General features: G+C 35.2%; 1 protein-coding gene and 1 long non-coding RNA gene across 28 annotated transcripts in view; one reads left to right on the top strand and one right to left on the bottom strand.

The window, feature by feature from the left end:
- The window catches only part of usp54b (ubiquitin specific peptidase 54b), a 189845-nt gene extending 172666 nt beyond the window's left edge, over positions 1–17179 (top strand). For 4 of the 27 annotated variants that reach the window (XM_087276402.1, XM_087276399.1, XM_087276408.1 and 1 more), the window contains 5 exons: positions 1326–1494; positions 6052–6953; positions 9226–9347; positions 11015–11155; positions 13442–17179. In XM_087276402.1, the coding sequence (XP_087132528.1) occupies positions 1326–1494; positions 6052–6953; positions 9226–9347; positions 11015–11155; positions 13442–13528 (1421 nt within the window). In that variant the 3' untranslated portion in view covers positions 13529–17179. Of the gene's footprint in view, positions 1–1325; positions 1495–6051; positions 6954–9225; positions 9348–11014; positions 11156–13031; positions 13378–13441 lie in introns of those variants that run through there. The other 23 variants (XR_015504179.1, XR_015504178.1, XR_015504180.1 and 20 more) reach the window with 12 other exon arrangements.
- LOC147834483 (uncharacterized) overlaps positions 1–25231 on the bottom strand; it is a 122469-nt gene that overhangs the window by 72141 nt on the left and 25097 nt on the right. The gene's annotated exons all lie outside the window — the stretch shown is intronic.

The following is a 25231-nucleotide window of genomic DNA, read 5'->3' as shown; positions in this document are numbered from 1 at the left end:
TCCAAGAGGCCTACTCATTCATGATGATTAAATGCTGCCACACACAGGCTAGTCTGTAGGCTATTATTTTTCCAACTTAATTATGTTATAAAAGGTATTTCTTGTCATAACAGGATTTTGTTAAAACATACTTTTTTCATTCAAAGGGCATAAGGATGTCTTTTATAAGGGCCAGTTATAGGCTATATGATATTTATTTATTGTTAGCATATTTTAAATCGAACATTTATTTTGATGTTGCAAGCAAAAAATTTTTTTGCTTTACTGAACGCTTTTTTGAAAAGAAAGTTATAATATTGTTAAAACCATAATACTTTCACTTCCCGAACTTATGAATATGTCATAACGAGATCCCTATATCACAAGAAAATACCTTTTCATAACAAAACTGAGTGAAGAAAAATATTTGTCTATAGTACTATAGTGATCTGTGTGAGGCATATCTGATCTCGGAATACTCTAAATTTTAAAATGATAATAAAAATGCTCATTCTTCATTTTTAATATCTGTTTTTAAAATGGAGATTTAATGACCAAAATATACACGGAACGAGACACATACTGTTGACCTTAAAAGTGCTTTTATTCCAGCAAATTATATAATATATAAACAAATATAAATATATCTAAATATAATCAATATTTAATAAATAACACTTTCTCCAGAGGAAATAAAAGTATAACAAAAAATGTGAAAAATTCATTTTTTATTTTATTATTATTATTTAATAGATTTTATATTTACTGTTAAACATACCCTGGGAAATATTTAAAAAAAGAATTTCACAGGAGGGATAATTTTTTTATTCAGCATATTTTTTCATATATATAGATATAACAATGCACTTGAATACTAGAAAACAAAGACAGTATATATATATAAAAACTAGTTATTTATACATAGAATATACATAGAATTTTCATCAAACAAGCAAGTTGATGGGACTGACCACCTTTAAACCGTGTCGTAAGGTAATTTGAACAAGAAAATTGTCTCATATTTAAACTTGACATGACGCTTCTGATTAAAGCAGCTGTTGTCAACTCATTTCAGTTAACCATGTGACAACATTAATAATCTAGCGTGCAGTGCTTTGCCTATTGAACACAGCCTAAAACTCACTGCAGGGTGAAACGTGGGATACACATTCCACCAGCACCCTCTCTCTTCTTCCTTTCAATTTCACTACTTTGTCGTTTCTATAACAAAGAAATGGTCCGCATGCCGGTCCCTCATAACTCAGCTCTTTCTTTTTCTTTTCTGCATTTTCTTTCCTTCTGCTCTTCTTTTCTTTCCCTTTTTGTTGTTCTTTTTTGCATTATAGCTAAACTAAGATTTTCCATGCATGAGGGCAGTGCTAACACTCATAGCAGGACAATGGCTGCTGACGCCAAGCTGCAAAAATGCATGAGGAGAGCGCGGGGCCTTCAGCAGCGCATGCAGCAACAGCAAGAACAGCCGCAGGAGCCCAGCCGCCCACAGGGGCCCATCAGGTACCTGTACTGTCACCCTGTGTGTTCAGATCAGTGCTCTCGCAGACCCCTGGGTCTATAAGGTTGTGCCAAATAAACAAAGTCAGTACTGCAGCACCGGAAATTTAAAAGCAGTGAAATACCAGCATGCAAACGGTTGTGAAAAAGCATTGGTATGTCATTTACTGCAAAAATGTACTGCAATTTTTTTGTACCAAAATATTTTCCTTAGTTTTGATTATTACTTTTATGCACTAAAATTGTTTGATTTGATCAGATTTATTCAGAATGGTTCATTTTGAGGTGCATTAACAAATCATTTGAGCAAAATATTATGGAACTTCTGATGTTTTTATGTTGATCATTTTACTCACATTTACATTTAGTCATTTAGCAGATGCTTTTATCCGAAGCGACTTACAAATGAGGACAAGGAAGCAATAACTATAAGAGCAACAATAAATAAGTGCTGTAGGCAAGTTACAGATATGTAAAGTTTAAAATGCAAAAACATTAGTAATTTTTTTTTCTTTCTCACCCTACACTTGTTATACCTGTTTGTGTTTCTTTTATTAAACACAAAAGAAGATATTTGGAAGAATGTTGGAAAGCAGCAGTTATTGACTTCCAACCTTTTTACTAAATAGTTTCCTATGAACTCTTAAAAGTTTGAGGATGAGTAAATGAGTAAATTTTAGTTTTTGGGTAACCTTTCCCTTTAAATTCATTACATCATTTGATTTAAAAATGTGCCTTATCCTAAAGATTTAATTTATTATTAAATGTTCCAGTCACTGTATATGCAAACACTATTATTTAATATGGTAGTACAATATTTAAATGTGTTTTCTATTATGCCAAAATCCTGTGAGCTGTTAACAGTTTTACAATAACATTCTATTCTATTCTATTCTATTCTATTCTATTCTATTCTATTCTATTCTATTCTATTCTATTCTATTCTATTCTATTCTATTCTAATTCCAATTCTAATTCTATTCTATTTTATTATGATCTAATTTTAATTCTATTCTAATCTAATTAAAATGATGTAATATTCTAATTCCAATTCTATTATATTCAGTTCTAATTCTAATTCTATTCTAATTCCCATTCTATTCTATTCTGTTCTATTCTATTCTATGCTATTCTATTCTATTCTATTCTAACTCCAATTCCAAATTTATTTTATTCTATTTAAATTCTAGTTTATTTTATTTAATTCTTTTCTAATTTATTTTGTTCTACTTTATTCTATTGTAATTTCATTTCCTATTCTAATCTATTCTAATTCTATTATATTATGTTCTATTCTAATTCTAATTGTATTGTATTCTATTTAATTCTATTCTTTTTTAATTCTGTTCTATTGTAATACTATTCTATTTGATTCTATTTTTGTTCTATTTTAATTCAATTCCATTTTATTCTAACTCTAATTATATTCCAATTCTTATTCCAATTTTATTGTATTCTAATTCTAGTCTATTCTATTTAATTATATTTAAATTTTATTCTATTCTCTTGTAATTCTAAATCATAGTCTAATCTTTTCTAAAATTTTCTATTATGTTATGTTATGTTCTAATTTTTATTCTATTCTATTCTATTCTATTCTATTCTATTCTATTATTTCTTTTATAATTCCTGTTCTAATTCTATTCTATTCTAATTATATTAAATTCTATTCTAATTCATATTTTATTTAATTCTATTCTAATTTTAATTCTATTCTATTCTATTCTATTATTTCTTTTATAATTCCTATTCTAATTCTATTCTATTCTAATTATATTAAATTCTATTATAATTCATATTCTATTTAATTATATTCTAATTTTAATTCAATTCTATTCTATTCTAATTATCTTTTATTCTATTCTATTCTTTTCTATTCTATTCTAAAGACTGTTTTTTACCTTGGTCACAATTTTGCTCTTAATTATTTATAAATAGACTTATTTTGAATGTTTGTGGGGGTGAGAAAATGGTGTATTTATTTTTATATACCTGCTCTATTTCTGTGAGTACACACTGCAATCTATTCCTTGAATGCAGTTCTAGCTTAATTTTTGTATTCGATCAGAACATTAAGTGATGTTTCTTTTTCACAAAGTTTCTTTGGGTGTTGATTAGTAGCACCTTTAGAGGTTAATCTTTAAACATACAGTAAAAATCACACAGACTGGATATGTGTTGAAGAGTTCCATAAGTCTTAGTATTTGAGGACATTTACATGAAACCATTTGCAACTAAAAATGGAAAACTGTATGCATTTTCTGTTTATTTTTAAAAAGCAGCATTTTGTGGTCTGAAAAAGGAAACATTAAAAAATGTATTTCAGAGTGTGAATTTGTTGATACGGTTATCTCCATATTTGTAAAAACTGTGATTTCATGAACATTAGTACCTTAGGAACGCGAAAGTGCTTGACATTCTATGCATGCAAACATTTTCTGAACTACAAGAAAACCTTTCCATTTTCATGTCCATTTTTGTACATTATTAATGTGTAATATTCAGAAGAGGAGGGCAGTAGGCTGATTTTCTGGCCAACGTTGTAAAACCTGATTTTACTTCTATGAATAAAGTACATTTTATATTTATTAATGAAATAACCATCCAGAAAAAGGTATCAGGTGGTGCTGCAGTGTTTTCTAAGGAGCGTGGTTGTTTTATTTGTTAATTTTATCATTCCCTTCTTTTCCCTTTATCGATTAAAGGCGTTGATGTGATGTATGGCCTGACCTGGCCAAATCCCCTTGGGTAATTACCCAATGTAGTGCTTGAGGAAGTATTTACAGTAAATAAGTGCTTTAGCACATTAATCAGGGATGTTTACCTCTGTAACAAACTTTTCCCAGTTCATTTCCCTTTATACCCACTGTAGGGCATGCGGCAGCCACCAGGAACCATTTGTCACCTAGTACAACTTTTCTTCATTTCTGAAACAGTGGTTCCCAGTGAGGGGTATCCCAGAGGTTTTTATTTCAATTTATTTTATTTTATTTTATTATTATTTTTTATCTTTTTTTTTAATTTAATTAAAAAAAATGTTTGTTCATTCATTCATTCATTCACTTGTTTTCTTTTCAGCAAATTATCCAGTATATGTTTTACACAGCGAATGCCCTTCCAGCTGCAACCCATCACTGGGAAACATATTTTTAATTCAATTTAATTTAATTTAATTTAATTTAATTTAATTTAATTTAATTTAATTTAATTTAATTTAATTTAATTTAATTTACCACTATTACTTTTTTATTTTATTTTTTATTAATTTTATTTTTACTTTTTATTTAATTTATTTGTAATTTATTTTTATTTTATTTTAAAGTGACAGTTTTTTATTTTTTATTAAATTGACTAATTAAAAAAAGAATAGTTATTCAAAATGTTAAACATATTGTTTGTTTTTATTTCAAAGAACAGCTTAATTGTTTCAAAACCATTCCCAAATAATTTATTAGACATTTGGAAATCCCTCCCTAGTCGGCATGTGAATGTAAACAGTGTCAGATTCAGACGTCTGCATTAAAAGCAACTGCACAAAGCAATAAAAACAATGAGCGTTTGGGTCCTTCAGAGGCTTTTTAGCAGTATTAGATAAAGATTTATCTGAAAATTAATCTATCACACGGGTCATCGGTGGGTCGCTGTGGGCCAGGACAGATGAAGTAGGATTGATGGTATTCTGATGGATACTCTGCTCTGCTTTATTAGAAGTGAATGCAGAAAGCAAGCAGGTTTCCCTACTGGAGGCAAGCCAACTCTCATTCCTATGCTCTCCATTTCTGGGGAGCTTTTGGGCGTATTTATGGCTGCTGTAACTCTGGTTTATACGACGACTATGAAAATGATGTCAAGGTCGCATATTGCGTCAGCTGTGGAAAGCACGTGGGGACTGTGTGTGTGTGTGTGTGCATTGTATGAGAAGTGGCTCATGAATACTGGTGTGAAGGACGCAGTTCTCCTTGAATTTGGTCCTTGGCAGCATCATAATCTTTTTGGGTTAGAAAATGTGTTATAATGGGTTTCATGCAGCAAAGGCATTTTCAGGTTGGATTGGACATTGAATTAAATGAATCTTTTGAAATGAACAAATTAGCATTGTTTGAATTTTGTTTTAATTTCACAATTGTTCTACCATTTCAACCAAACTTTTACTTCTTTCCTATTTTGTTTTGCTTGCCCTAAAGGAATAATCGTGATGGTATAAATTTATGAATGTGATAATTTTCTACACAAATTTCAGCTACCCTGACAAGTTTTTTATATATCGTTCTTATGATTTTATAGCTTTGTTTCAACAAATATTTTTAAAAAAGTTTTAATTAACTAGGAAAACATACAGTAGTACGCACTGTTCATGTAACAAATGTGACTTTAAACAAAGTTATTTAAATGATTGGCATAAATTAAACTGAGCATTTAAAATCATGTAATTAATCATGCCATTCAATAAAATTAGATAGCTTAATTGATTGATAACGGACTGAGCTAACTAATTAACCGTGCTCATTTTTCAGCAAGTGTCTAACAAAAATTACTCTCTCCCTCTTCTTCCCTCTTCAGTGAACAGCCTGGCCCGGTCCAAGTATTGTTGACAGACAATCAGGAAGAGGTCTGGGAGACCAATCCGGATTCAGTGCTTGGCCCACCCTCTCCTCAACACATGAATTCACCCTCCTCTTGTACAAACTCCCCATCTCAGCTCTCTAACCGCCCATCGCTCAATCCAGGATCTTCCCAGCCACATCCACAAGAGTCTGAGGTATGCAGCAATTGGTCAAAACAGAAGGAGGAGGAATGGGGTGGCATCAGATTATCAGACGTTCTCCAAGCATCAGGCATTCGGGTCATGCCCATACGGAAACACTTGGCCATATCTCTACCCTCTTTGCCCCTCGACTTCTGGGGTGTATTGGGAGAGGACGAAGAGCACCCTCAAGCATCGATCCCTCAAAATCCAAATCCTCCTTTGTGGCAGGACATTGCAGATAGTCCAGAGAAGGTACGCCAATCCAACACGTCTACCAGTCCAACACCTGCTACAAATGAGGAAAAGGGGTCAATGCCCCGACGAGTCCCTATATGGCAGCCTCTATGTACATCTTCCCATCCGTGCAACAAACTGAGCCCGCCTGTTGCTGCCCGTCATTGGTCCTCTTGGAGTCTTGACCGTCCTGATGCTGTCATCACTCCCTATGACACACCTCCTGAACAGAACCTACGGGCAGGAAGTGTCCTCTCCCAACACACATCTGGAAGACACCTTCCTCCTCGCAGTCCCATGAGCACCAGGAAGAAGAATATCTCTAAGCACTCGAGCTTCCAAAGCATTGATCTGGAGCCCACTGAGGCTGAGGACCAGGAGCTCTCTGAACTGGACTCACTCTACCAGGCCAGTCTCCAGGCTGGCCCGGCTCCTGGTCGAGCCTTGCGTGGTACCAGCTCACCTGCTGTTGGGAGATCAGGTAAATAAATGTCTTGAATTTTCTCATACTAAAAACATCCATTTTAATACACTAGTAATACACCCACTATTAGGAAATGGTCACAAAATGGTAAAGGTACTGTGAACTGGGTCTAAATTTGTACACTTTTGACTACTTCCGGATACTGTCAAAACAGTTGATCAAAATGCTTTTATGCTTTTTTTGCAGAAAAAAAAATAGCTACTCTCTACTCCCTACTTACCAAACACATTATGTTATAAGCATAGACTGTAAAAGTTATGGACCGTGGTGTATCCGTGACTTCACCCATAGGTTTCTTAAGAACGCAAAAGAAGCTACAATAAGGCGTGACTAACTGACGGCATTTTATTCTTGTGTCATTGCACCGACCAGGATATACCAAACAAGGGCATAGAGGCGGAACATAAGCCTGCTAGCATTTTGCTTGCACAGCCTTTTCTTTGGGACAACTGCTTAATACTTCATATAATTTCACTCACCTGGGAAAAGGAGGCCACGTGAATGCTTAGTGAACACAATTAAGTGCACACAGCAAGCCACAACATATGATAATTGTAAAAAAAAATATTCCAAAAAGTAATTGACTGCGTAAAGCCACATAAAACAAAACAAAAATAGGATGTTCAGTTTATGCTGAGTTCAGCGGCTAATCAGCCGGAATCAGCTGGGCTGACGAGACAGCAAGCACTGAGACCTAGCTGTCACTCAAGTGGTCATGCCCTTAATTATGCAGACTTAATATGACTTAATATAAATGAAACGGGTGAGTTATAAAATAATTCACCCCCTCACAGTTGTCATGAAGGGTATTATTAGCTATATGAACCAAAATCGTTCTTTGTACTAGCCTGTAAACACCTTTTTTTTTCTCCTGTAGAGTTGGCCACTTTAACATTGGGCTCAATAGAAATCTGCTTTATCATGGAGCCAGGACTAGCGGAATTTCGATGAATTGCAGTTTCAGTTACTTCCATATTTGCTTCACGAAGGAGAGCGGGAGGTTGTCGCTTGCTAATGAGACATTTTAACAGGGTATTTATAGTTTGTTGGATAACAGTACTATTGAAATCACGGTTGTCATTCACTTACTTTTAGTTACTTGCTTTCTTACTCTGTTGTGTGCTTTCATTCAATTGTACTTTTGCGTCCCTCTTAGAATGCTTTTGCAAAAAGTAATGGAGAGCATGATGAAATAAGAAGAGATGTATCTGAACACATCAGTACAAGGCAGATAAAGTAAAGCATCTTGCTGACCACTAATTAGATTACTGGATATTCACCTTCACAGCACATTCAATCAGATATGATGAATTATGGTGGTTATTTGGATTTCTGTGTAGGGAAATAAAATTTTGATCTGTAACTAGAGTGCTCCCACCAATTTTATATTGGGATAGGAACCAGACAAGGATGTAGGGATGCTGTAAAGCTGTCACAGGACAGTTGAATATAATGAGAATACGGACCAGCCTCCTCTTGCACAGATTGGTTAAATATAAACATCATTAAAAATGAATTATGTGACAGCTTTATACCACAGTTCTCAAAATTTGTCAAATAAACTTCCTTTAGTACCTGTTAAGGCCTAAAATTTTTGTTTCAGCTTTACTAACAATGTGTTCACATGTACTTCTTTTTTCATGAGTGAAATCTAGTCATTTCAATTAGAATCATCACTTTTTACTTGAGAGATAAACATTTCTCCATGCAGATTTTTCATTGGTGTAACATTGATTTGGGGTTTACCAACAAAAAGAAGCTTTACTTGAATATGAGCTTTGTGTTTGTGGTGCTTCATGCATTGCTGCATTATTGATTTAATCTACAGATCTTGTTTTGCCAGCAAAATATCACCATACCTTGTCACCAAAATGTCACCATACCTTGAAGTGGTAATGTGTCATTGTAAATGTCATATCAATAATTTAGTTCCACTGAAATCATACTGACATGCTGGTACTGTATAGCTTAGCCTAGTCTAGCTTTTAGATGTGTAACGGGTCAAAATGTCAGAGCTGAGATAAACGTTCCCTGGTGTCAATATATGTGCCCGTCGTACTGTTTGACATTGGTTCAAATGAGTTCAATTGAACTGCATTTGTCAAGTATAGTTGCTTTGTAATTTTATCACCCAAGATTGGTACATTTAAACATTTATACATTATTCTGTTCATAATGCCTATTATGTTATTTAGTTACCTAATCTTTTAACTAAAGTTGATTAAATATAACCACATGTAGTCTCAGTTGCCTTGATTTTCTTTGTCAGTACCTCCTGCTGCTCGAAAACTGCTCACTGGAGTCGGACGCTCTCGAACCCCTACGGCTGAACTCGAGAGAACCGCTTATGGACCCCCAGGTTGTTACAGCCCTACTGGTTACATGAACATGGTAAGAAATGAGACACTACACTGCTGTTGTTACTGTTGTACTTACTGCATCAGTGGTTTAACATTTAATATATGTTGCTTAGACCAGTGGTTTTCAAAGTGGGGGGTTGCTTGGTGATTTCCAAAAATCTCATATATGTTAGATTATTAGAATTACCATATTTTCCATAACCTACAGAAGAAAAAAATAGTATTTAGTAGTTACATAAAAAATAACAACATGAAAATAAGCCATCAGCCTTTCAGTTTTTTTCCATTGAATTGTGTTATTACGCTAGATTAAAGACAGCAATAGTGTTAGTTGCAGGAGATTGATTGTATGGCACTATACTAAACTTTGACATCTTGACGGCACTCGTACTCATGAAAAATAAAGGCCACGATTGAACATGGAGGATGATCTTCAGGTGGTGGTCTCTAAAATTAAACTAAGAATAGTCTTATGCTGCAATCATTGTGCCCACCATTCCTGTTAGATGAGGTTAATATTAAATTGAACAAATGAATAATTGCTTAAAAATGATATATTTGTTGAACCATTGCACTGTTTTGTGTTTTCAATATGCTACTTTTACATAGTTTCTATTGGTGTTTGTTTGTTTATAATCACCTCCAAGGATTGTGGGGGTTGCCAGTCACTGGAATTGTTATTTTGTGGGTCACTGGCAACAGCTGGCATACACTGCCAGTATGTGACACTATAAGACTTTAGATACACTGTAAAACCCACTGACTAAAAAACAGTCAACTGAATTATCAAATTTACTGAAAGTTAATTCTACTCATTTAAAAAAAGAGTTTTGAACTCAGTGTTGAAGGTAATTAGTCTATTCAATACGTTGTTACTTCAACTTAAATGGAGTAAGTTCACAGCACTCATATAGATTAGTTTTTAACTCATATGGTTTGTTGCTATCAGCTTTCTCAAATGGTTTGAGTTGCCTTAACTTATTGGGTTTTACAGTGCTCAGTTGGTTTGAGTTTTCTTTATTTATTGGGTTTTACTGTGCGCAAACTGCTTCGTTTACTCAAATAGATTAAGTCCACAGTACTCATTGAGATTAATTTTTAAACTTTTCATTTTTGAACTGAATTGGTTTGTGTAAACTACACAAATATCTATCATTAAAAATGTGACTTCAGTCAAATGCATTTCAAGCTGCAGTACTTGGTCTAGACATTTGACCACCAAAATAATCATACAGAAATTGTTATAATATAAGAAAATTTGTATTCAACTGAAATATTTATATTTAAATTACAAATTTGAACTGCATTTGTATCCCTAAAATTGGTATCTTGATGTCAAAACAACATTAAATTGACATTTTAAATTGATGTCAAAAATGCACAGAAAATCAAATACAGGACAGTCGTGTAATTGATCTTTCATGTGTTTTTGATGCCAATGTTAGATGTCATTTTGACATTAAGGTAGTTAGTTGACGTCAAATTGATTTATATTTGTGACATGCTTGTGATGTGATAATGAGGGATTGTTGTATTTCCGCTGTGTTTTTGTTATGTCTGGTTTCTCTCCACATCAGAGCCTGCTTTTTATACAGAGCACAATCTGTTAGCACATGTTGATTTTGTTTGGGTGTCGTATCTGGTTTCTCCTTGACTTGTTATTTTTTTATAGCTGCAGTAACTCTTTGTTCTCTGTAGCCTCTGTCGGTGGCCCATCAAGGGCTACAGTCAGAAGAGGACGACCAGTATGATGCGGATCACCTGCGCCGTATTGCTCGCAGCCTGAGTGGAACCGTCATTGGGCGACGCCAGAACCGTCTTGCTGTCTCCCGAAGCTTTGTAAGTATCGCAGACATGATAATGCCTATATAATATGTGGAGCTTACTAACAGCTACAACAAGAGTAAAGTAGTGTGGCTATAGCGACCACTGCTATTGAAGAGTCCGGTAGAAGGGGCCAAAAATGGGGGAGGAATCAGATATCTGCCCTAGAAACCTGATGAGAGTGCTGTCACCTATGCTGAAGAGTGCTAACACGTAGCTACTGTCACTTTAGCCTGATCTATGTGCGCTGCCTGTCCCTTGTCACTCACTGCTGAGCTTAAGGTCATTTTTTTTAACACTACATTTACATATATGCTTACATCCATGGCTGATGCTTTCTATTCAAAGCTACTTAGTGTGTTGTTTTGGCAATCATTAACATATACAGTAATGTGTGCCAAAAATATATGAATGCATAACTGTTTTTTCACATGACATCCACGTGCACCAACGCACACGAGGACACTCATATACACATGCAGCGCTTCACATTGTCTTATTGAGTCATACTGCCATCCTGTGTCTATAAGTTGTAACATCACTACATTTGAAAAGAGGCCTGGCATCTCATTTATAAAGACACGCATGTCATTATCACCTTTCAAAATGTTAAGGTTTATATGTGTAGCTGGTGTACACTTCTGATTTCAGTTTATTAAGCATTTTAATATCTTGAATGTATGCATATGAACAAGTTTGGATAATGGGATTCACCTTACTATTTTCAAGTTTCTGTCATTGTGTGTATATAAATATTCAGTTCATTATCCTGTAAGTGTTATATTTCCTTCAATTCTAAAACAGTTTATTCATCACATTTACATGCACATTATTTATCAGACCACATTCTCGTTATCTGCTCCAAAGTGTGTATGATTGTTATGAATAATTTCTACAAATTTAGTATTTTTGCAATTTATAAGTTTGCGTCCTGAATAATTCCATATAATTCTATCCATCAATATTTGCAGATCATAGGTTGAAGTATGAATTAGAATTATAATATTGAATAAAAAACCCTCATAATATTCAGTTTGTGAAACATAATTATAATACGGTTTTATAAGATGTAGAATAATGTTTTTGTTTTTTTTACTACAGCATGAATAGCAACATTGTATTGCCAAGACAGCATTTGTTGATAAAAAATGTAAAATTCCATTGGAACATTTCTATGGCAAGTAGGAGCCGGTCAGTCAAAGTCAAAATGGAAAACATAATTATGTTAACAAAATTATGTTAACTCTATTGTGCATGTAAATGTGTTTCTCATTTCATTCATATCCTCTCACTACTGACTATTGCACAACTGAAAGTCAATAGAAAATCATGTCAGTACAAAATAGATAGTACAGCTGGTCTTCACTTGCTGTTTGTGGAAGAACATTATCACATCAGATTCTCCATTTTAAGGCATAGTTCACCCAAAATGAAAACGATGCATTTATTTTCTCACCTTCATCTCATTCCAAATCTATATCACTTTCTTTTTTTCTGCTGAACACAAAAGATGTATTAGAAAAACTCTATTACAATAAAAGTAATTGGTTTTCCAAAAAAAAAAAACATCTTCTTTTGTTCCACAGACAGAAGAAAGAGTGTTTGAAACTATGAAAGTGAGTAAATAATGGCAAAACAGTCATATTGGGTGTACAATCCCTTTAATAAATCTTAATTTGTTCCTCATTTTTAACTTGGGATCAGATCTGATCTTGTGTGCATTTTATAAATGAGGCCCCTGATTCTTTTCGTGCCTTACTTTTGTGCTCCCCATCTTTTCCTCTCTCCCCACCCCTCTCCTCTCTTCTCTTTTTCTCTCTTTTGACTGAATGAACTCGTGTTTTTTTTCCTCTGCCTTGTGCGTATCCAATGTGTATGTGTGTGTATCTAGCTCGGGGACTCTGGGGTTTCGTCATGTCAAAGCTTCATGTACTCACCTAGTTGCCTTCAGTTTCCATTGTCTCATTCAGACCTCCATCTGCTTCAACCCAGCTATCTCCATCATCATGCGTCACCTTCACCCCTGTCTCCACAGCCTGGGCCTTGCAGAGAGGTTCCAGGTAACGCTCACTCTCGTTTTCCACTTCCATAACCACCACCTCTACATTCAGAGGGCCATTTTCCACTTCATGTTTCTGCCATTGCATTGCATCGTAGTCTAGGCGCCCTTGCTAAGCAGTCTGCTTTCGCTTCATTTTCGTTTCTTTACTGCTGTTGAAGAAGCTCCTCTTTGGTTGTTGCTTTTTTTTTTGTTGATTGGTCTGGATCCTGTCCTTCACACTCCATCCTACCCCACTGCAGGATGTCTCCAGAGGTTCTCCGAGTTTCTGGCTGTGTCTGACTGGTGTCAAACTCTCTCCAGTGGGGAGCACTACCGTCCATCACTGAGGGTTCCTGGAGGACGTCCTGACTAAGGTTTCCATCTCAACCAAGTGGCTTTGGACACAACCGTGTCCTTGGATGCATTTGTTTTCCTGGACTACCTTTCTGCACACCCAATCCCAATTCTCTTCACAGTTTCCTGGAGAACTGTCCTAAGATCTGATGCCATCCTTTATCTCCCTGTGCTCTGTATTGTTCCTGGGATGATGTCCTTCTGTTATATTGAGCTATAGTCAGTAAATTTTTCCATGCAAAAGCCCCTGAAGCTCGATCCACAGCATGCTGGAAAGAGACACCAAAACCAACTTTTTTTTTAAGAGCACTGGGATGGTGTGATGCTTTTGTGGTGTGTGTATGACTAACTTATGGTCAGACCTGCAGCATGCAATGATAGGAGCTTGGGGTCCCGACTCGGACCTCCCACGGTGAGCCAACCAACCCAGAGCACTTAATTTAATCGACTCCAACATTCAGTTACTGCAGAGGAGAAGTATATGGTACCTCCATGCTGCATTAAATGGTAAATGTGTGTTTGTCTGTATGCGTGTGTGCATGTGTTGGGTGGTAAAAAGGAAGGAGCTTGTTGTAACCCTGCCTTTTGTGTTATTTATGTTTCTTGTCAAAAGTTTGGAATATTTGCTGTTTTAGATTTATATTAAAAATGATTTTGAAATATGTCTTGTTCCCTCACAAGACTAAACTAATTTACCCAATAATAAACTAAAAACAGTCATATTGTCTAATATTCAAAGCACAATGTATTCCTGTGTTGGCAAATCTGTATTTTCAGTAGCTGTGTCTTAGTATTTCTGAAAATGTTCAGTTTTGTGAAGTTTCACAAAACTAATTTCGAGGCGAGCATGTGATATAATTGACCGCAGCTGGTCCGTTTTAGTAATCATCTGATTATTCCAAATTTAACATAAATATCCAGCCTAACTTTACTCCCTATCTTCATTTTGGAAATCCTCCCCCCATCTACCCCTTCTCCCTCCTCCTTAATTCTAGGATCGGTTGACATGGCGGCTTAGTGGCTAGCACTGCTGCCTCACTGCAAGAAGGTCGTTGGTTAAAGTCCTAGCTGGGACAGTCTGCTTTTCTGTGCGGAGTTTACATGTTCACCCTTACGGGTGTTTTCCATCATTGGGATAGGGCTGTAAGTGTTTCCGCTGCGTAATACATATGCTGGTATAGTTGGCGATTTATTCCACTTTGGCGACCTCTGAAATAAAGACAAAGCTGAAGGAAAATAAATAAATGAATGAATAATACTTAACCCAGGTCATTGAATGGTATCACAGTTTCCACAGACATAGTAAGCAGCAGTTTTTCAAAAATGTTACTTGAGCTACCAAATCAGCCTGTTACTATGATTTAAGAGTGATCACTGTAGACTGGAGTAATAGCTGCTGACAATTCAAGCGTACCATCAAAGGAATACATTGAACTTTAAAATATCTTGGAATAGATATATTAACAGTACAAAATATTTTACAATATTGCATTTGTTTTACTCCATCTTTAAACTAGAAATATTAAGCAAAGTTTAGGATAGACATCATTTTTAGCCATATTGATTGTTTTAAATGATTAAATGATTGAAAATTAAATGATTATTACCACAGTTTTACAGCAAATACCAAGGTTCAATTATGATTAGTATAGTGAACCCATAAATATTTAGTGGTTACCATAATTTGACATCTTTTTTAGGTATAGGTAAACCATTGTTAGTTTCTTTCAAAACATTTAAAAACTATATTTATTCCAGACTTTTGACCAGTATTTTTTAACACACACACACACGCTTCATCCTTCCTCCTCGCCTGTCTCACAGATGCAAATCCTCAGCAAATCAACGTGCTGGAATTATCGCCGCTTTGCTGACCGTTTTTTCCACAACTCTCCTGCAAACTATTTTTTTCTCTTTCAATAGCAGGATGGGTTTTTGTCATGTAGATGCTAAGTACTTCAACCTGTACTAAGTGAATAGAGATGTTTTGTACGGTGTCATCTCTCAGCTCTGGTGCTTTTTGTCAGAGCAGGCATGTAAATCTGTGGCCCTGGCGTGGAAAGTGGAACGAGACTGTCTCTTCTAACCTTTTTCCTACTTCTTCTCTCTGATACGGGCATTCCCTGTAGCACACAGCTGTTTTGTGTCTCGTGTTACAGGCAAAAGACTGTGTACATGTTTGACTGAACATACACTAACAAGCAAATTTATTGTTAATAAAGAAACTATGACATCTTAAGAAACATACAGAGGAATGGAGAAAACTACGTAATGACGTAATGGAATGTTAATCAATTCTAGTGGTAATAATTATTATCTGCATTAAGACAAGTATAGTACACTTCAGAAGTGTAAAGCTGGAGAAAAACTGCTATTTTAATTCCATTGACTGTTCTCCCGTTTATACAGGGAGATATGCCAAGTTAAGCTTCCTTTTTATTGTTTATTTGACTTGATTTGATCGATTTTATTTGAGTTTTTTTTTTTTTTCCTTGCAGTGACACTGAAACCACAGCTATGAGTCTGGCACATGATGGATCTTCAGGCCTGTAATAGTTGAGGGGTCTCATCCCATTTGATTTTAGTAGAATTTACATTTTTCTAGATTTTTTTAAAGCAAAACGCAGCTGAAGAATGTTTGCCCCCGATAGTGTTTAAATGGAGCTCATTTGAAGCTTCACTAGCCTGAGATGGGGTCTTTGAGCAAGGATTGCTTTCACTTAAAGAGATAGTTCACCCAAAAATGAAAATGTACTCGCTATTTGCTTTCCCTCAAGTGGTTCCAAACTTATTTGACTTATGGGGATATTTTGAAGAAACCTGAAAACCACTGAAAACAAATACAATGGACGTCAATGTGTACAGGTTTTCTGTTTTCTTCAAAATGTCTTCTTTTGTGTTCAACAGAAGAAAGAAAGTCAAAAAGGTTTGCAGCAAGTGAAGAGAGATGACGGGATTGTCATTTTTGGCTTAGCTGTCTCTTTAATAGGTTTTGTGATATATATATAAACAAACACTTAAACCAATCAACAGATATTTTGTATCACAATATAATATGATTAATGCAGTATTTTACTTTTCATCCTAATCATATTGTGCTGTGATCTGCATTATTTTTTTAATTAAAGTGCTAAAATGACAAGTGATTCTAACAGATATAACTTAAGAGATTTAGACCTTATTTAACTTTGTCTTAACCAAAGATTGGCTCTAACACAAAGATATGTTTGTTTTTTCTTCTTTGTCATTTATTCATCTTTCCTTTAGTTGAAAGGATGTTTGAGAATGTAGCAAAGGTGGCGTATGAGTATGCTATGCAAAAATGCTCTCTCCTGAACTACCAGCAGAGTCAGACTGGGACAAAATCGAATATTATTTTCTTCTTTTCTTCTTTTCCTATATACTGAGGAAGAAAATGATTTCCTGCTGAATTGTTGAATCTTTACTTATTAATGTCTGTACAGTTAACAGCCTTTGAATGCGAGTTGTAGCCAGTGGAAGGTGGATTTCTCAAAGATGAAATGGCATTTCAAGGGTTTTCCATTTCGGGACTCATTTGTAAATGCTTGAGGTTGAGTGAACTTGTATTTTTGCAATAAAGTTATTACCAATGCACTCCAGCAGGGGCGCTGCACAAACGCCTACACTCTGTGTCTGAGTATTGATTTCTTATACATTTTTTTTTTGTGATACATTAAACTTTCTTTGACAGTATTATAACGTTATCAAAACTCTTACAGTGAGAGTGATGACTTTGACATACTAAATGCATTGTGTTACTCTGTTACAGGGTTGTCAAACTCTGCACAGTTTAGTTCCAACCGTGCTCCAACACACTTACCTGTAGGTTTCAAACAAGCCTAAAGGACTCAATTAGTTTGATCAGGTGTGTTTAATTAGAGTTTGAACTAAACTGTAAAGAGCTGTGGCCCTCCATGAACTGAGTTTAATGCCTGTGCTATCTCATACATTTAATTGCCATAATTGCTGCATAATACAATACAACAAAAACGCACCCGAGTGTGGCTGGCATTATTCATTGCAGATATAGTTTTTCAGTAGAAGGAAGCGTGGCAAATTCTTTACTTAAATAGTTTTCCTTTTGCACAAATCACACTTTAGGACAGGGGTGGCCAACCCTGTTGCTGGAGAGCCACCTTCCTGCAGATTTCAGTTGCAACAAATATCAAACACACCTGCCTGTAATTATCATGTGGTGTTCAGGTCCTAACTAATTGGTTCAGGTGTGTTTGATGTGGGTATCAACTGAAATCTGCAGGAAGGTGGCTCTCCAGGAACAGGGTTGGCCCCTGCTTTAGGACATTTTTAGGCTGGTCCAGATGCACAAATAAATAAGAAGTTAAACACACGCACATGCAGACTTTGTTATACTGATAGAACATGCAAGTGGTTCCCAACAAGGGGGTCCCAGCCCTCAAGGGGGCCTCAACGAGCTCTGTGGTGGGATCACGTCATATTTTTACAATTTTTTAGGAATTAATTTTATCCTCTGGCTGACTGAAAAATTGACAAAATTGTAAATCATCCTCTATAAAAACAACTAAGACTTACTTTAGATTCACCTTCAGCTGCTAATAGTAAAGACTTAAGCATACTGGACCCAGGTGAGGAAGCTCCAAACATTTCAGGTTGTAGCGCTAGCAATACTGGAAATGCAGGAAATACCAAGATAGCTTACTATACTATGATTTAATTTCTTTTTCTCAAAGCAAAGTGTCCCTGACCCAGCCATATGCATTTTTGTCATCCTTACTATAAACCTATATGTGGAGGGGGGCCTTACAATATTTTCCGGGGAAAAGGGGGTCTCAGGCAAAAAAAAAAAAAAAAAAGGTTGGGAACCACTGGAAAATGCTATGTGGCACTGTAGTATAAATATATTTTGTTTCATCGTACATTGACATACAGTACAGAATAGCTTTGAGAATAGCCGACTAATGTTGGCGTTACCTTGAAGATTGTGAAAGCATACATTCCATCCATCAAAGAACAAAAGAAAGGCTTTCAGGTGTTGACACTAATGTTACATTCTTAGGATTTTCTCTGAAAAAATAGCACCAAAAAAAAAAAAATAATAAAATAAAATCAATCTACTGACTTAGACAATCTTATTTTTCAGCTTTGTAATAAACTGCTTGCAGAAAAAAGAAAAATTACATTCTTACATAAAGCTTTTAAAAAAATCTAAAGAATATTTTATTTGCATTTAAAGAACATTTTGTTCAATGAAAAGTTTCCATGGATGTAAAAATGTTTTTCATAGATCTATAGATACAAATAAAATTGATTAAGAGTGTACAGCCATCGTATCCAGTGTTCAGCATGAGTACACCCCATTTTGAAAATGATTATTTTATTCTTTTCTCAGTGAATATAGGCAATGTATTTTGGTGCATTTAAACAAAACAGATTTATTAAACAGATATATTTATTAAAATAATACTTTAATCACCAAATATGTTTAGAAATCGAAAGATAAAATAATTAAAGTCAAGCTAAACATTGCAAAAGCAATTACAACTTACAAATTTTCATCAAAATAATTTATCTTTTTTTTTTTGTTCTTTTTAAATTTGTATTTAATATTTTTCTATAACATATAAATTTGGCTGTACTAGATTTTGGACTTATCATAGGTAATTTTGTTAGATTTTGTTACACTCCAGATTTGGCTTCAGTACTGACTAATCTAATGTATTTGCACAAATATAATAATGTATAGCTTCCAATTAAAAATATGATGGATTTGTGAGGTGTGTACTTATATATGCTGAGCACTGTAGTTTTTCTTTCTTTTGTCGGTCATTTATTTATATATTTTTATAGTTTGGTCCAAATTGAATAGTTAATAACAACCGTAATGTCAAGAAAGGCTCCCGCTATCCAGCACCTAACACACAATTTAAAAAATTTCTTCAGTAATATGCTTGTTTTCAAACTTGTTTCTAAATTACCAGTTGCAGTATAGACATAATAAACCATTAAATCATTTTGTGATTTTTTTTTCAATGCTGTATGATAATTAAAACTATAGTGAAGACAGGACAGCATATTTCTGCTTACCTCTTGGTTTTTAAAAATTACGTCATTATTGTATTTACTTATTTTTTTACAGTATTTATATACTGCATTTATGAATAGTTGCTGTGATATGAAATAAATAAACACGGAGGTCACCTGGTTAGACACCGCTAATTTAAAAGGTATGCTATGACTCTGATTACATTTTTTATGTTTACCTTGACCTTAATCAAAGAGCATTCTTGGAACTGATGTGCCGATTGAGTTGATGGCTGCTACAATTTCAGTTTGTTTAGACAATTTTCTCCACAAGATGTCAGTATAGATAGTCTTCATTTATTTCTATTTATTTATTTACTCTACATTCAGTGGGTTTATTTTGTGATGTAAAATTTCTGAAATAACATTCTAAGTAATGTAGCCCGGTGAATAAACCTCCTGCTGTGATTCTGTAGACAACCGCAGTCGTTGAGTCTTTGTGGATTACAACAGTGACACTCTCTATACAAAAGAAAACACATCTCCTTTTTACCACAGGAAGATTTGTGTTCCAGGAATACATTATTTTTTGTCAATAAATGCTTGATGGTTTTTACCCTTGAAAATTCACTAAATTCTCCTTAGTTCAAATGACGGTGATAAAAAATGAAGTCTTTGCAAATCCTCAAATAAACTCTGTGTCTTTCACACACCGCAGCGTTTGTGGATGTGGCACAGGACAACAAAGCGTTTCATTATTGTGCATGCCATGCTGTTCTGAGATGCCCTTTTCAAAGTTGCCAAGGGGAAATAAATAACCCGATGTACTTATGTTATTTAGATTTGTTTCGGCAAAGAGGCATTCCTGATTGCCAGAAAGAAGAAAACAGAAATATGATTTATTTATTTTTATTTTTTCTACTGGGTATAACAAACAATGACAGTCAAACAGAGCAATGGTTCAGAAATTATCCATGATTCAGATAAGAACCCAGACTAACCCTGACCCAAACTTGAGGACAGAGACCTTCAGATGACATTTAAAGGCCAGATTTCTATCAATAAAACACCTTTGTGTTGTAATTGTCACTGGTGAATAGACCGAGACTAAAGATCAGTGATGAGTTGCACGCAAACAGTTTTGAACAACATTTAAAGTACAACTCGCATAGAGTACACTCCCAGGCCATTTTATTAGGTACACATAGCTAGTGTTGCTATATGCTATTAATTCTCTGTGGCATGAATTGCAACAGGGTGTAGAGAAACCCCTGTAAACCCTAGAGGTGGTTGTATGTCAAACTCACTGGAGAGTTTTTTTTAAACACTCAGCGCTGCCTCTATGCCATCAACAACCAGTAAAGTTTTGTAAATCCCATCTATCTTCTTCATTCTGATGCTTTCTTTGACATTTAGAATCAGAAAGAGTTTTATTGCCAGGTATGTTCACAAATACGAGGAATTTGTTTTTGTGACAGAGCTTCTACAGTGCAACAGAATTACAGAGACAAGATAAAAACAGATATCAAATAAATTTTAAAAATAGAAGTAAGTAGTGAATGCAAATATCCAAATTGACAAGTGTATACTTGTACAGGTATATTACTATATACAATGTTATATGTGCAGCTGTTACGTGCAAATTGGCATGTAAAGTATGTTGTTAAACAAGTGTATGTGTGCATTAAAAGTGTATAGCAAGTAGTGATGTTTGTTCCACAATTATTATCATCAAGTGTTCATGAGATGGATTGCCTGAGGGAAGAAACTGATTCTGTGTCGGGCTGTTCTGGTGCGCAGTGATCTGTAGCGTCGACCAGAAGATAAAAGTTCAAAAGGCAGTGTGCTGGGTGTGAGAGGTCCAGCGTGATTTGGCGACCCTTCTGCTCGCTCTGGATAGGGTGTTCTTGGAGAGTAGGGAGGGTTGTACCAGTGATTCGCTCAGCAGTCCGTACTTTTCAACATAGTCTTCTGAGGTCGGATTTGGTAGCTGCGCTAAACCAGACAGCTATTGAAATGTAGACGACTGATTCAATGATGGAATAATTTTCAATGATGCATTTAATATCCATCAGATTCAATGATGGATATTAATATAATTCAGGAGATTATTTAAACTTGTGATGGATATTTGTCATTGAAAAATTGCTATGATATTGAACTATTGTCTAAAGAATTAAATGATTCGTCTAAAGTTATAAGTAGTCATGTTGGGAGAATGTATATATGTGTTGATTACTACCAAGGGGTAGCATGGTGGCTTAGTGGATAGCACTGTCACCTCACAACAAGAAATTCGCTGGTTTGAGTCCTGGATGGGCCAGTTGGCTATTCTGTGTGGAGTTTTCATGTTCTCCCTGTGTTCGCGTGGGTTTCCTCCGGGTGCACCGGTTTCCCCCTCAGTCCAAAGACATGCAGTATAAGTAAAGTAAAACAAAATTGGTCATAGTGTATGTGTGAACGAGTGTGTATGGATGTTTCCCAGTACTTGGTTGCAGGTGGAAGGGCATCTGCTGCGTAAAACATGTGCTGGAATAATTGGGGGTTAATTCTGCTGTGGCGAGCTCTGATAATCACAGTAAGCAAAAGGAAAATCAATGAATTAAAGCTACCCATTTCACCAAACCTGTCTCTAACCTTTCTGTATCCCACCTCAATAGCACCATACTGTAAGTGTAGTGCAAGACAGTATGAACACAATTTATTATTTGTTTTCACTTTTTGTCATGAATTTATAACAGCATCATTAATATCTTTCTTAACCTCAATTAATGTGTGCCAAGTATTGACACTTTTTAAGAGATATTCATGACTCATTTAGTGTGTTATGTTGTTATGTGTAAGTTATGTGTCACGTCATCACTGTAAAAAATGAACATAAAAAAATCTGCAACCTGTTTAACAGTATGTTTCCCTAACATATACAGTTAATAACCAGAAATGGGCTCTATGCGCAGTAAATAGACTTAAGCATTCATTTAGTTGTTCAAGTTTAAAACGAGATTAAAGACCATTGTAACCACTAGCGCTGAAATTCATATTTCATAGTCATATTTTAAAGACATGGCAGTGGAAATGGGTTTTAATGCAGTGCTTCTTGTCTGATCTGAGACCCACTTAATATTGTATATCTAACAGGCAGTAAAGTCTGCAGATTTTTAAAGAAATCAGATCTTAAACGTGACAATTTTGTAATGGAAAGAAAGTTTACCGAAAGCCCTTGGACTGCCAGGCTGAAAATTAAAAGTCACTGTGCATATATACCATTGACTTTCCCAGGATATTTATTGCATTATTTAAATTTCATGTGTGTTACCATGATCGTGTTAAGCAGTTGTGTGATTGACTATCACCTTTTATACAGTATATTAGTGTGTTTCTCTGTTCCTGGTAAATGTTGTCTGTGATGAACTTTGGTTCATCATATGACTTTCTCATCACCTGTTTAGGGTGTGTTTTTGTCTGTATAACAAAGGTAAGATATGTAGATTTTTGTACTTCAAAACACTGCTGTAGAATCATATAAATTCATGAATTATGATAGTTTACCATATTTTTTAAGGTTAAGTGCTGTTAATTTTATGTTTTTTTTTTTTTACAATGAATATTAATAATGTGCCAGTCTTATAACCACCCATTCAAGTAAACAGTTACCAAGCAAACAAAAAATAATAAAAAAACAAAAGCTGATGATAACGATGAATTGGGTAAATAAAATTGTCCGTAGTGCATGTGTGTGAATGAGAGTGTATGGGTGTTTCCCGGTGATGGGATGCGGCTGGAAGGGCATCCACTGCATAAAACATATGCTGGATAGGTTGGTGGTTCATTTCGCTGTGGCGACCCCAGATTAATAAAGAAACTACACCGTAGAGAAAATGAATGTATGTAAAAGCAGATGATATCTACAGCATACTCGCATTATAGCATAATTATGCCACAAAATCATGTACTCTGAATAATCAAGTGATTCCTTGTATTTCCAGTCAAGTCAATGTTCATCTTGAAATGTCTTAAATTTATAAACAATGCATGATAGAGCAGGTTTGTGGAGTTAAAGACCAATATAAAAACAGCATCACCAATCAATTCTCCTATTGCTGTTGTATCAGTATCAATCAATGTCACCACCATCAACAATATCATAGATTCATGTATGTAAGCAGAAAATATCTTGCAACGTTTTCTTGTGAATGACGGAAGAGAGTACAGCATGCAGAACAGTTTGAGTAGTTTAAAGTGAAGTGATGCTGTAGCTCTTGGTGAATCAGCTCCTCTCCTCTCTCTCTTCCTCATCCCTGCATGTGCCACAGCCTCACGTGCGCCGAGCCTCAGACGAGTGGCTCTGCTGCCTCAATGAAACACGTCTCCAGCTGCTAAAAATATCCCTCACACAGGAGGAAGGGAGAAATAGAAACCAGAGGGTTATTTTTACTCCCTTTGACTGACTATGAATCGTGACTTCTTTGGCCCACCAGTTCTTTGAGCTTTTCATTATTTATCTGTTTGTTTGTGTCTTCCTGCAGGTTTTATTCAGAGGAAATGACACCATAAGGGGCGAGCGAGGAGGTGTGCATGCTAAATAGTGGCAAAGACACCTACATTCTTCCTCTTCCGCTGCACGCTTTCTGAGAAAATCCCACAGGCTTCACCTTTCTTCATTTTTGTAGAGTTTCTCCACTTAGTCACACTTGGGTTCTCCAGTTAGTCGAGGATGTGTCAGGTGCTAAAACTTAAGACCAAAGTGAAGCGAGATGAGCTAAACTCTTTAGGCTTACAGTTTATAGGATGCCAGAAGTTTATTTTTAAGATATGGAATGAAGACATTCATGCATCGTCCTTTATCATTGAATGTCAATTCTTCTGTCATCTGTCATTTTTTCATTTTGTTCCAAACCAGTATGAACTTTAATATGGACCATAAGCCAAGATATTTTAAAAGGCACCTATTTTACCCTTTTTTAAAGATTTAATTGTCTCGTGTCTCCAGAATGTGTCTGTAAAGCTTTAGCTCAAAATACCCATGTGATTATTTGTTTTACCTTTTTAAATCTGAGAAATTTGAGCTGTTGGGGCATTGTAGCTGTTTTTATTGCCTGTGCCTTTAATGCAAATGAGCTGGTCATTTGTGAGTCAGAGCCACAGAGATCTTTCAGTATTTCTCTGATGCGTGTAGCCTTCACATAGATAAACAGCAAAGTGACTGACAGTAATGAAGCAGATCTTCCTTACTACAGTAAGAACTTTCCCAAGTGTTAATTCAAGCCTTTCTGCAATGATGAGTCGCACACAGTGCCGTTATAAAGTTCCACACAGACCACAAAGAGCTAAAGAGATCTTTAAATCCCAGTTACTTTGCGCACATCCTGTCTTGTTGATATGATTATAAGCGTTACTACAGAGACATCCTAATACATTTTGAGTCCAATTTTAATGTCAGGAAATTTAAAAAAAGAAACTGATTGTGTTTCTATCACTCCAATGTGACTGTGGACACACTATACCAACACACAGTTCTGCCCAAACAGTTTACAATAGTTGATTTTCATCATAAGTGGCCTTTCTAGAATTCTTAATCTGATTTAAATTTGAATACAAGGCCGTCTTTATATTAGGTGGCTTTAACTAATATGTACTTACACAGAAAATAGTTTGTTGCAATGTACGTGTTGTGT

The sequence above is a fragment of the Danio rerio genome, chromosome 12, assembly GCF_052040795.2.
Source record: "Danio rerio strain M-AB ecotype USA chromosome 12, GRCz13ab, whole genome shotgun sequence".
Taxonomy (NCBI): Eukaryota; Metazoa; Chordata; class Actinopteri; order Cypriniformes; family Danionidae; genus Danio; species Danio rerio.
This window is presented reverse-complemented; position numbering and strand designations above follow the sequence as displayed.